Source organism: Lacerta agilis, chromosome 5 (assembly GCF_009819535.1).
Source record: "Lacerta agilis isolate rLacAgi1 chromosome 5, rLacAgi1.pri, whole genome shotgun sequence".
Lineage (NCBI taxonomy): Eukaryota > Metazoa > Chordata > Lepidosauria > Squamata > Lacertidae > Lacerta > Lacerta agilis.
This window is the reverse complement of record NC_046316.1, coordinates 32,127,706-32,140,569: the sequence shown is the minus strand read 5'-3', so window position 1 is coordinate 32,140,569 and position 12,864 is coordinate 32,127,706. Positions and strand designations below refer to the sequence as shown.

At 40.2% G+C, this 12,864-nt stretch overlaps 1 protein-coding gene across 1 annotated transcript; it reads right to left on the bottom strand.

The window, feature by feature from the left end:
• Nucleotides 1–1,401: 1,401 nt before the first annotated feature.
• LOC117046259 (lipase member M-like) lies at nt 1,402–10,988 on the bottom strand. The gene is made up of 9 exons (XM_033148058.1): nt 10,887–10,988; nt 8,893–9,010; nt 7,753–7,951; nt 6,961–7,070; nt 6,271–6,407; nt 5,897–6,043; nt 5,250–5,321; nt 3,368–3,433; nt 1,402–1,635 (listed from the first exon to the last, which is right to left on the bottom strand). Exons 1-9 carry the CDS (start codon nt 10,986–10,988, stop codon nt 1,402–1,404), a joined length of 1,185 nt encoding a protein of 394 aa, XP_033003949.1.
• Nucleotides 10,989–12,864: the final 1,876 nt, after the last annotated feature.

The window sequence follows — 12,864 nt, the reverse complement described above, 5'->3', positions numbered from 1 at the left end:
TGACCTGAACATGTTTGGGGGTTTTTTGTGAAATTTATGCAGTTGGCTTCATCCCCCCCCCCCCATTAACCAAGTTCACAATTAATAGTGCAACTTAAATTATAATAATGTGAATTATTGAATGCTATATTCACGGGTGGTGTTGTGGCATCAAAGTTATTGGCAAAACAAAGAGTTTTCTTCACCTACTCTAACAATTTCCATAAGCAATCACACCTTCCTGCAATTTGTTTTCTCCTCTGAGAAGCCCTTTTTTACATTACTCTCATTTTACTCATCATCACCTCTCAACTCCCTCTCCAGCTCCTCTCCACCAGTCTTTGTCTGCTGGCCCCAAATTTTCTCCTGTGGTCCCTTACTATATTGATTAATTTATTGTTACTCATACAAGTGATCCTTTCCATGTATAGGATTGCCAGAATTCCATTTTCCCACCCACCAATCCAGAGGAGTAGTGGGGTAAGTCATACTTTGAAGCTTTGAAGAGTCTTGGATGATGAACAGGAGTCTCTTTGAGGATTCATCTACTGACACAATACTTTCCTTTCATTTAGTAAGTTAACACTATGCAATTGACTACATAAACTGTGTTAGTTTGCATTTTTACATGCTAGTAACCTCTCTACTACAGAGGTTACATTTGGCATCTATATTATCCTAGAGACATGTGTCATATGCAGAAGCTGAAATGTTTTAGAGATGTACTCCTGAACTCTGTCACTCGCTCCTTCAGGCTGGGCCCCGAAATGTGTATGAAACCAGCAGGGATTTCACAAACACTGATAAACAGAACATGAAAGTACTTTTCAGATGTGCACCTACCTGTTCCATCATTGTGATCAGTTTAAAGCTTTTGATCGATTTCTTATTTGCCTCAGTTCACACTGACAGCTCTCAGTGGAGCTGACCTCATATGGCTATTGTCACTTGTGCGAGAAATCAGTGATGACATGTGCAGTGGAATATCTGTGAAACCTGAATTTCTGGTTGCAACTTGTTGGCAGAGCAGTTTATGATTCACACCACTGTAACTTCTTTTATCTCCAAATAGCAATGGCTCTATTCTGTATTATAAACACTACACAGAGCTCTCCAAACTGTGTGCTGCGACACATTATTGTGTTGGCTGCAGTGTGTAGGTATGTTGCGCAAATTCTTTCCGCAGTCCTGCTTGCTATCACAACTTGCAAAATACTGCTTTGTTTTGCCCTTGGATGGAGACCAAAGCAACATGTGCTGCTTGTGAGCTGTTCAGATGCATCTGGTTAGCCATTCTGAAAATGCAGGATTATGTCCTACACTTTGTCGACATATTCTTATGTAACTATATCAGCTTTTTTTTAAAAAAAAAGTTTCAACTTTAATATGGAAGATAGGAAACATATACTTTAACTATAGAATTTATTTGAACTTCTGCATCAGTTTAAGCACGTCAGGGTATAGCTGCTTTGGAGCATCGAGACCGAAGATATAATCCAGATGCTGCCAATCAGGGATATTCTTGTAAAAAACTAAATGACGGATTCGAGGGATTAAGAGTTGAATATCCTTTTCATCTTCCATAATGTCCTGTCCTCCACTCCACAAAGCTGTTGGCACTTCCATGCATTCTATTTTATAAAATGGAGGTGTAGTCTGGGGGTGAAAAATAAAACAGAAATAGGTTTCAATGATGGTGCTGACATCTTTTCAAACTTTTCGGACATTTGCTTATTCAGAACCTTCAGTGTTCTGGGATGTATGGCATCGGGATTTTTTCCATTTATCCATTTCCCCCTCTTTAGTACTTGAATGTTTGCACTGAGCCAGTAATACAAAGGAAAACCTCCTGTGTTGAAATGTTAGTTATATGAAGTACATTTTTGCAGATCCATTAATTTGGTAGTTGAAGATTAATTACTCTAATGTATATATTATGCTCCGGACCCTGTGAATCAAGATCAGAAAGGAATGTCTGTCATTATGATCCCATAAATGTTGTTGTTCAGTCATTCAGTCGTATCTGACTCTTCGTGACCTCATGGACCAGAGCACGCCAGGCACGCCTATCCTTCACTGCCTCCCGCAGTTTGGCCAAACTCATGTTAGTAGCTTCAAGAACACTGTCCAACCATCTCATCCTCTACAGTGCAAGAATTTAATTTACATACAGTGGTACCTCTGGTTACGTAATTCATTCATTCTGGATGTCCGTTCTTAACCTGAAACTGTTCTTAACCTGAAGCACCACTTTAGATACTGGGACCTCCTGCTGCTGCTGTGCCACCAGAGCATGATTTCTGTTCTTATCCTGAAGCAAAGTTGTTAACCTGAAGCGTTATTTCTGGGTTAGCGGAGTATGTAACCTGAAGCGTATGTAACCTGAAGCGTATGTAACGCGAGGTACCACTGTATTTCATATTTGATCAACATTTACTTAATGGCAGTTAAGAATATACTACATTAGTTTACTACAACATGAGGAAGGACATTATGAAATTTTACTGGCTCCTCTATTCAGGAAATTCTGCATTTTAATATTTAGAAGAGAAAATGATTTCTCTAATATGCAGAGGGGACCATTCTAAGGCTGCCAATCAGATTCACACAATAATTTCTGCATGCTGAATTCAACAAAAGTTGTCATATTAAACAAACCATCTCTGCTCCCCAATGGGGGAAAACAGCTTCTTAACAAATGGTACAAGAATCTCTGTTGATTCCCACAAACAAGGTCTATTTAGTGAACACATCACAGTTAAAATGATGCTGCTGACAAGATGAAAAGAATTCTAAAGACATTAATGAGAATAACAATCATGGGAGGTACAGAATGCAAAAGTAGAGTACGTATGCATACTTAATCGTGTGAAAACGTGTTACAATATTAAAAATAAAAGAAGTGATTACTCAAGAAGAAATATGATGGGGTGTTGCTGTTTTTTTTGTAAGAAAGAAGAGGGACATCAAGTAAGGAAATTAAAAGAAGCAAAGGTCAGGATCCAGACTGGAATGCATATTGGTTATTTGTCTGTTTGCTTCCATAGAAATAAAACCATTGGATCGTATCCAGCCCTGCAGATCTGGTTGTGCTATAGACCTCTGCATTCACTACTGAACTTCTGCCAACCAGCACACTCTCAAAATCTGTGCCAAGGATTGAGGGAGCCCCCCATAATTATAGATAGAGGGGGTCTCTAATTATGCAAGTGGAACTCTGTGTGCACAGTGTTGGATACGACCCATAATTTCAGCCTATTCTGTGTGCTTCTTTGATGTTCTCTCAGTCTTTTAGAGTTCCTGAAGGAAGTGTGCAAGAATTCAAATATTACAGCATTTTTTAAACACAGAATTATAAAAGAGAACCCAAACCCATCCTTTTCCTTACCATATTGTATACAACTTTGTTCCTGCATCCATAGTCAAAAAATCTAAATTTATGTGTCCTGGTGATCTAGAAGAAGGACAAAAAATTATGTAGAGTTTGAAAATTTTAATTTTCAAACGTAGTCATGTGCAAATACTAAATCTGGTGATGTGAATAGCTAGAATTCCTCTTCATGCAATATTTATAAAACCTCTTGCTAAAATAGTGGAGCCCCTTAAAAATATGTGTAAAAATATTTAATTTATTTAAGGAATTAATATATAATATTTTATATCACTTAACATACATGATCCCTAAGTGGTTTGCATAGAATAGATAGATAAATAGAAATATTTATCACAAATTAAAACAATAAAACAGTTAACATATATCAATAAAAGCAAACTATTTTTGTAACTGTTGTTTCCACCAGAAAAGTGGCATGTGGAGCATATTCCAGATGGTGAATATCACTGAAAATCTTAGCAATCTTTTGAGGGCATATAAAGGTATCCTAGTCCCAAGTTGTCTAGGACCTGTGCTGATCTTTAAATATTGGTGTAATCAGTGCTTTTTTTTCTTTAACAAATATTTAGGGGTACTCTCATTTTGGCTGCTCCCTCTCCCCCTCAGCCCCCTTCCTCTCCTACAACTCCCCCCCCCCCCAACCCCCAAACGAGGGACTTGAGGCAACGAGGCTGAGAACATGGGAAAAGCCCACGGCGGTGGGAGGGTCAGCTTAAGTGAGTAGGGGTGAGCGCTCACCAGCTGGCTTTAGCCTGGCATGAGGAGGAGGACGACCACCGTTGCCTCCACCACTGCCACCCCAAACTCCCCTCCCCAGGCACCGATGGGGAGAATGAAAGAGCTCTGCGCTCTTACTGCAGAGACAGCTGTCATGTCGGTCCGTCTGTCTGTCGGTCAGTCGTTCGGGGCAACACAAAATGTTTAGGGGTATGCATACCTTTGCTCCCCCCCCCCGAAAAAAGCACTGGGTGTAATATACGTAGAATTAAGGACTACACTAACCACCCTGGCATACCCTCCAACATTTCTCAGATGAAAATAGAGGCATTTCTCACTCTCCCCTAACTGACCATCCTTGATACCTATTTATTTATTTATTTATTTATTTATTTATTTATTTATTTATTTATTTATTTATTGGCCCTTCTTCGCCACCACAGAGCATTTCTTACCAGGAGAAAGATGAGTGCCAGCACTGCACCAATGGGATGTACTACACATGCCCTCCACTGCCCAGGAAAAATCCCTTCGTTCTAATTTTATTTTATTTTATTCTTTGGTAAATTCACAAAAAGAAAAATATACACTAAAATATAAGTTTTCAAAGGGGGCAAGATTAGATGTAGATTGGGGGGGACCCTTTTTATAAAATAAACAAATAAAGACTCCTTGTGCTCTGCTCCAAACCCCCTTTCCTCCCACCCAGGGTAGCCCTGCCCTCTGCCTGCCCCTCAGTGCAGAAACTTCATACAAGGCTGGGCGCCACAGTGGCAGCCCCTCTTCCTCTTCGCTGCTCTCCAGCAGCTGCTATCAGCTGCCCATGGTAGGAGGCTGGCTGTAGCAACTGTGGAGAGACATCGGGGTGCTCCCTCTCAGCCACAGCCACTGCCACTAGGTACAAGCGCTTGCTCATCCACCTCCCCAAGTTCGGTGGTGGCAGCACTGGTGGGGGAATGAAGGACATTCCATGATCAAATCTGAAGCTGGAATAGCTTTTGTAATTCTGGGACTATCCCTGGAAAATCGGGACATTTGGAAGGTATGCCCTGCCCACTTGTTTATTAATAAACACCTACTCTAAATGGCACATTCAGTAAAATACCAGGCTTTGGACTAAGGCTTTGGCACTGCTCTGAAGACAGTTATCAAAATCTACCTGGCCCCAGTGGTCCACTGCTTTCACAGAAGAAAAATCAGGAAAGATTCCAAGATACACGTCTGCTCGACTCTGGAAAAACAAGGTAAGATGTCTTGCCTTAAGTTACATGCTGTGTGAGAGCAGCAAGCACATTCCACAGTCTCTCTTATTGTCCCCCCCCCCCTTCCAATGAAGCTTTTGTGTAGCAACCTCCACCTGGGTTTTTTTCATTCCTAATTCTCTTCCTTGATTGGTTAAGGGCAACACAGCAGCATGAACCAGCACTATACCCATATGCTTTATGTTCTGAACCTATACTCTACAAGTAACATCTTGCATAGCTTATTTTACATTGCAGAGCACCATCCTATAAATATTCAATAGCAACTTTAAACATACAGAGAAATCTCATCTAAATGGAGGGCGTTCCACAACTTGGGGTACAGTATAGAGAAGGCTCACCCAAAGGGCCACAATAATCAGCAGAACTGCAAGCCTGACCTCCCCTGCAGACCTCAGAACCCAGGCTCTTTATTAGACTTCAATATTCAAAATATAACATGAAAACAATTGTGTAGTGTGCGCTGGGCTGCTATAATGTATTCATGTGTAGAAGCTCATTTCTCTTTTTCCTTTGTCAAAAGATATAAAGAGAAAGCACCTACCACATTTAAGTTTTTCTCATTAAATCCTACCCCAAGGGAAAGGAACCGGAGGCACCATTTGTCTATAACTGGGTAGCTGCATATCTTGGCTGTGAGGGCTTTCAATTCCTTGCTAAGAAGACAGTATTCTTTGCTGCCCCATATAAGCTGAAATACAAAAATGTGCAAATAATTCCAAATCAGCTTAGAAGCATGTCTAATTACCTTTAGCTCTTTATCACAGTCATAACACAAAAATAGATCAGTGTTTGGAGATCCCTTCTTTTATCCAGCTCACTTACAAATTGGACAAATGGGAATCAACCAACACTCAAAACTGTTCAGAAATAATGATATTGAGTCCACTGTAATTAAATCATATAAGAAATACTTACTCTTCTAAGTCCATCAGGAACTACCAAAAGTTTATAGAAAAGTCCTTTGCTGTTTACCAATGTGTAGCCAGGAGCAAATGACAGATAGAGACTGATTTTCGGAGCAAGCTGAGGAATGATGGAAAAGGTAATAAAACCTGCAAAAAAACCAACCCCAAAGTATTCCATAAATGGGAGATGTAAGTATTTGGGACAGTGCATTGGGGTGGGGAACAATACTTGCATTGTTCTTGTGCCCCTATGAATCCTTAACAGTGCACTCCTTTCCTGGCTACTCAGAAGTCCTACAGAATGCAGTGGGGCTCACACTAGGGATTAACCAATTGGTCAATTTCAGATTCTCTCTCTTCCTAATTTTTCCAGTCCAAAATTCAATTTTCCACACTTGCACATCAGTTTGTGATTCTATTCCACGAATAGATGCTTTTAATCAGCAGAGCAACCCTAATTGGTTTTCACCTTAAGCAATTATCTCTTTTTAGTGTGTAAGTGGCTCTTTATGCTGTCCCAGAGTTGCAAACCATTTGCAAAAAAGCATACATGCAGGATTCAACAACAGAAGGGTCCAGCTTAGTTTCAGTGGATGAATCTTCCTAGAGACCCAGTACTGCATATTAAACTTCTAGTCCCAACTCAATTAACAAAGGATACAAGGATAAAATATTTTTCAATAACGTGATCATAACTTACCTAGTGTCCCACCTTGGGAATGGCCAATATAATATAATTTTTCTTGCCTAGTTTTCTTTAGGATGAAGTCTATAGTTGCTGGAATATCATATATTGCTATTTCATGAAAACTGAAATATAGACATACAAAACACAGTTGTTCTATTGCCCACCTACGCTTAGACACAGAAACAGAAGATCCTGGAAGAACCTCTTTCTCGCTTAGACAAACAACTGCCACTGTATAAAACAAGGATGGGGAAACCTGTAGGCCTTCCCATGTTACTCTGCCCCTTCCTTTTTAAATCTAACAGCATAATACTAACCATGTCAATTCAAAGTAAGTTCAGTGGGGCTTACTCTTAAGTAACTGGGGTTATCTGTGTAATATCATATGCATATACACGCCAGATTTCCTAAAGCAACCAGTGCATAAACACATACAACAATACATGCAAATTAGGTATTAATATTTATAAAATTATGCATAGAAAAACAGTACCACTCGTAGAGCTTGGCTCTTTTACTTGTAATGTGTATACAATTATACTGCATGTAATTCTGTAACAGGGGGGTAGTGTAGAAATTGCTAAGGGGTTAACAGTATGCAGAGTCATACATATTGCTACAAGACCTCAAATGGAACATCCTCTGCCATGCTTCAAAACCCCGTCCAAGAGTGAAGCGCTTTCCCTACAAGATAAGATTGCTATAGCTGTATGTCAGGGACAGCACTCAGAAAAAGCGTCCTTTTCGTCCAAAACGTCCTTTTAACATACCTTGTCTAAACTCCAAAATGTCCCTTTAGCATACCTGAAATTCCAAAATTCTTCTTGGTCAATTGACAAGGTCTTGTGCCTTCTAGACCAGCTGCTCCCTCTGGTATTTATTATCCAAACATCATAGCCAGCATCTGCTAGGAAGAATCCCAGGCTGTTGTTGGGAAGATTGGCAATCCAGCACCTACCTTCAGCAAGCAAGCCATGTACTAGTAAAACAACAGGTTTAGGGCCTGGAAAAGAAAGCAAAGAAATATAATCTGGGGGTGACCTCTCTGCCTTATACTGAAGAATCAAAACTGCCCACTGTGATGCTCTGTAATGATGACTCCAGCTGGACAAATCTGAACTTCCAGAGTTACTGAACAAATGTGACTTTTTCTAGGCTGGACATGGTTACTTGTTCCTGTAATTCTTTTGCAACTCTTCTTACCACCTAACATTTCACAGATAAAAATAGGGATATTCTTATGGTACTCCTCATACACCAAGGACCACTATTCCCCCCCCCCACGATCCCACAACCTGGCCCTGTACCCCACATAGCACATTATATACTGCTGCTGATGTCTTTCAGAGATTACTCAGCTATAGCCTGGCTTCAGAATCAGGATATGTTAGTAAATATTTGTTTTAATCTTAAGCATGTCTAAATGAATGGATGTTTATAGCCCGATCCCATGCACATCCACTCAGAAAGTAAATATCATGTAATATTTAAACAGGAAACATCTCATTTCTCTTTCATTCCAGGATAAGTACATGAGGCTAAAATCAATATTAAGCTGGGATAGCCAACCTGCTGCTCTCTAGATGTTGTGGCTTCCATCTCCCTTGGGCCCCAGTCAGTAGAGCCAATGGTCAGAGATGATGGGAGTTGTAATCCACAGCAGAGTGTGATTTTTATTACCCCGTTTTATACAGCGTGACAAAGGAGTGAGCATTATTGATCCAGAAGGCCATTCAATAAAATAAATGAAAGTTTTTAACAAGGTAAGGTTTAAGAAGACAAGAATTCTCCCTAGTGAACAGGGACAGTTTAGCTTATTTATTTGTTAATTATAGTAATTCGTTGGGGCCTCCCCCCCCCAAAAAAATGAAACTCAAATAACTTACAAAAAAAGTTAAGGTATTATATGAATCCAAATGCACAGCTGTTACATTCCAAAATTACCTGTCTTGCCAGAACTGTGCATTCCACAAGGAATTCTGTTTGCTTGCAAGTAATAGCCATCCTCCGTCAGAATTTCATGCTCTTCACTGGGGTAGCCCCAATATTGAATGACTTCATTCTGCAGATTGGGAGGAAAAGAAATCATTACCCCATCCCACACCCCAAGGCATATAAGCATAGCCAAGATAAATAATTCCACGAGCCAGCCCCTAAGCCACAGCCACCCTTCGCATGTTGGTGGGTGGACTACAACTTGCATAATCCTTGCGCAGGGACCATGCTGGTTGAGGTTGTTGAGTCCTCCATCTGCAGAGCCAGCTGGTTTCCCACCCCTGCTTTTAGATTTAAGACAAGAACGTAAAAGTGAACATATCTATAAAAAAGCACTTTCTAATTTGATTCAAGAACTTAATTTTGAGAGCTGTGGTATCTTCAATGAACTAGGAAGTGCCAAGTTCAAATCTTGCCTTAATCAAAGATCACTACGTAGTTTTAGGTAATCTCTCAGCATCAGGTTTTTGCACCAGCAGTTAGCAGGTAGTAATACTAACACACCTCATAAGATTATAGTAAGGGTTGTTTATTGAAATAATGAAAAAGCATGTTTGAAAGACTTTGAAGATTCAAAAGCACTGAAGGGCTAACAGAGAAGAGGTTTCAGTTGTTGCTGTTGTTTTCAATTTAGTACCCATCCTTCACTATCAGGTCTCAAGATGGCTTACAATATTCAAGAACAAGGCAATTACCTAGAAGGGGAGTGGCACCTCCTTTGTTGGTGGTCTTTAAGCAGAGGATGGGCTATAGCTCTGGATTTGTTGCATTAAGAAGGGTATGGATTAGGTTGAATTATCTCAATGGTTCCTTCCAACTCTATGATGCTATGGTTCTATCTAATTTAGGGTTGCCATATTTCAAATTCAGGGAACAGACAAAATCCCAGACACCTACTGTTAAATTAAAAAATATTCCCAGGTGACAATTTAAACCCTGACTTAATTGCTAGATATTGCCATCAGTCTCAACAGTACTATTTTTCTGGAGAAAGAGGCGCTGGAATCACCATGAATGGCAATGGTGCCCACCTGAGTTCCAGTGAGTTCCTGCTGGAAAACAGCTCAACATTTCCAGATTCTAGAATTGTTTCCTTCCGTATGAGTGTACTTCAGGAGTTCTGCAGAGCAGGGGTTAGCTTTGGCAAAATTCAGAGAGGTGTTCATGGGAACACTTTCATGTATTCAATGAATACAGGAGCAGAAATACACTAGCGGCCTTCCTCCACCATCACCCTGGTAGCCCCACATTCAGGTCTTGTGAGAAAGGAGTCCCCTAACAGCAATACAAGAGGGAAATTGTAGAAACAGTAAGCACCAAAAAGCTCAAAGCTAAAGCCCAGTTCACACATTAGAGCTGACAAAGAGGCTAGTTTCAATTCAATTCCATGGTACCCTCCATTTTTTATTTTATTTTTTGAACTACAACCCCCATCATCTCTGATCATTAGCCATGCTGGCTAGAACTGATGGGACTTGGAAACCATTTTAGCTGTCTTTGTCCTAACAGCATCAATCAACATTTGGCCAATATTTTTGTGTGCAGTGACCCGGCATGCTGATCGATGCTGGTTTTCTCCATGCTGAGGCAAAACAGTCAAAGAAGAACAGTTTTGTGCTACTTTATGGCAAATTGCTTAATCTGTGTGGTAAACCAGCACGCAGGAATACATAAAATGTATGCCAAGCTTTTCATAATGGATTTATGTTTGCCTTCAGTTAATAATCTCCTGTAAACACAGGCAGGCAGGCTCAAAGTCAACATTTACATTCAGCTAGGCCCTCTGAACTTTCCACAGGGCATAAATTAGCCTGACTCAGTCATTCACCTAATCAGAAAAGATGGCTTGTGTCAAACACTTGCAAATGAACCATCAGTTTCTTTGGGATAACTCACACAGGACCTGAAATTCTGCAGGAGATGCATCTGAATAAGCAACTTACGATAGTCATAAATTCTTGAGGATTCAAGTGTCTTCCCCTTATAACTTCTTCCGCAGCGGAAGCCTCTTGGATTAAGCAGGTCACTACCAAAACGAGCCACATTGTAGGCCTGGGTAAAGCAATACCAGTAGTTTCAAAGAATGATACTTAATCCAATGATCATATTTGCACTTCATAATTGGACATTCATTCAGGTACTCCACTTGTGGGACTTCATCTGTTCCCTAAAAATATTTCTAGAGGATCCTATCATTTTGTAGAATGTAACATACAACAACACAGACATAAATAATTCTTTTAATGATTGCATTGTATTGCTTTTCAATGTTTTTATGTGGCTGTACATTGCCCTTACATTGTGTGAGAGGCCGGTATAGAAATGCTTTTTATAGATTACTTAATTTTATTTCTAGAAATACAAGACTGCATGAGAATTTCCCCATATTCTTTTCTGTAAGCCCAAACAATGCACTGAAATGTAATTCCAGTTGCTTTCTTTGAGTCGGTCTTTTCTTTTTTTTTAAGTGCATGCAGTTCTTTGTACTCAGAAGTAAACCCTACTGGGTTCAATGGGACTTACAGGTGAGTACAGGTTAGCAAGCAAAGAGCTACAATGCTACATACACTTACCAAGAAGCAAGCTCCACTGAACTCAAGGGGGCTTACTTCTATGTAGAGACATGCAAAGCATTCCACTGTAAATCTCACAGTGTGAAGTGTTTTAATCCTTCAAATTTCAATGGGACTTAAACATGTAAGTATGACATTCTATTCATTCATTGAGATTCAACATCACAAAAACTGAACCTTATGATAATTAATAATCAGTTATATTTTCATTAAGAGAACAGCCTAAAATGGTAAGATAACCAATATATCACCATAATTAAATTAAGAAGATCCGTCTTTTAAAATAAAAATATCCCTTTGCTTACCTGTCCTTGGTACTCAGATGGAGCTGGGACCTTGAATAAATGTTGCAAAAGATCTAGAATGTAACAAACTGCAAGGAAGCAAGTCAATGTAGCAGTGCAGCATTTAATTATACAACAGGTGTGGTGGCATTAAAAATGATGAGGTGAAAGCAGGGCCTATTCATTTGACCAGATTTGCCTGGAACATAATAGCTGACTAAAGAGGCACAGCAAATCCATTTGAATTTCTGGATGCTATGTTGTGACTTAAGGACTTAAGAGGTAAATTGGTCTTCTGTCAGGAGTCCAGGTTCCCAGCTTGATAACACAGTAAGTGTAGGTAATTAAAAAGGAGGATTTATTGCAAAAACAATCAGATAGCTCCAGATGGCTCTAACGCAGCTGCCGGCATTATCACTCAAGATGACCCTTCTGAAGACTCCTTCCGGTGTCTACAAAATATACTGAACCATCACCCTTTGCTTCTCTTCTTTTGCTTCCTATTTTAGCAGCCCTCCCATTCGTCAGCTCTTCGGACTTATTGGGTTTGCTCCAGCCTCTTCCTGTTCTGACAGACTGTCTCCTTGCCTGTTCATGTCTATTTGATCTTTCGGAGAGCTTTGGCTGTATTCCAGCCCACTCTTATTCGTTCCCGAATGCTGGTTGCATTCCCATGTCCATGGGAGTTGCACTGGGCACTGTCCGCTGTGTGGATCTTCTTCAAACAAGCCCCTCACCTAGCTTACGTTCAAAGTACCTCCAATGTAAATGAATGGAGGAAAATGTTGGTGCTGTTATTTTTGCTTAGTTTTTTTGTGAGTGTTGTGAATTTTTGAAACGAACCACTTGGGGTCAACACTACCCTGGATATAACTCCACATTGTCCCCAAATGAGGAAGATGTGCTCCCTAATCTCAGACACAGCAGAGGTTAATTATGATTAGTCTAGTAAAGGCATCCCCAAACTCGGCCCTCCAGCTGTTTTGGGACTACAACTCCCATCATCCCTAGCTAACAGGACCAGTGGTCAGGGATGATGGGAGCTGGAGGGCTGAGTTTGGGGG

Bases quoted from the DNA above. Each gene is read 5' to 3' on its own strand.
- LOC117046259 (XM_033148058.1), bottom strand. From the start codon at position 10,988: ATGTGGCTCGTTTTGGTAGTGACCTGCTTAATCCAAGAGGCTTCCGCT. The intron at 6,044-6,270 runs GTAAGTATTTCT...TTTGTATTTCAG, and splicing joins TTCCTGATGGACTTAGAAGA to CTTATATGGGGCAGCAAAGA. The intron at 5,322-5,896 runs GTAGGTGCTTTC...TTGTTTTTCCAG, and splicing joins ATGAGAAAAACTTAAATGTG to AGTCGAGCAGACGTGTATCT.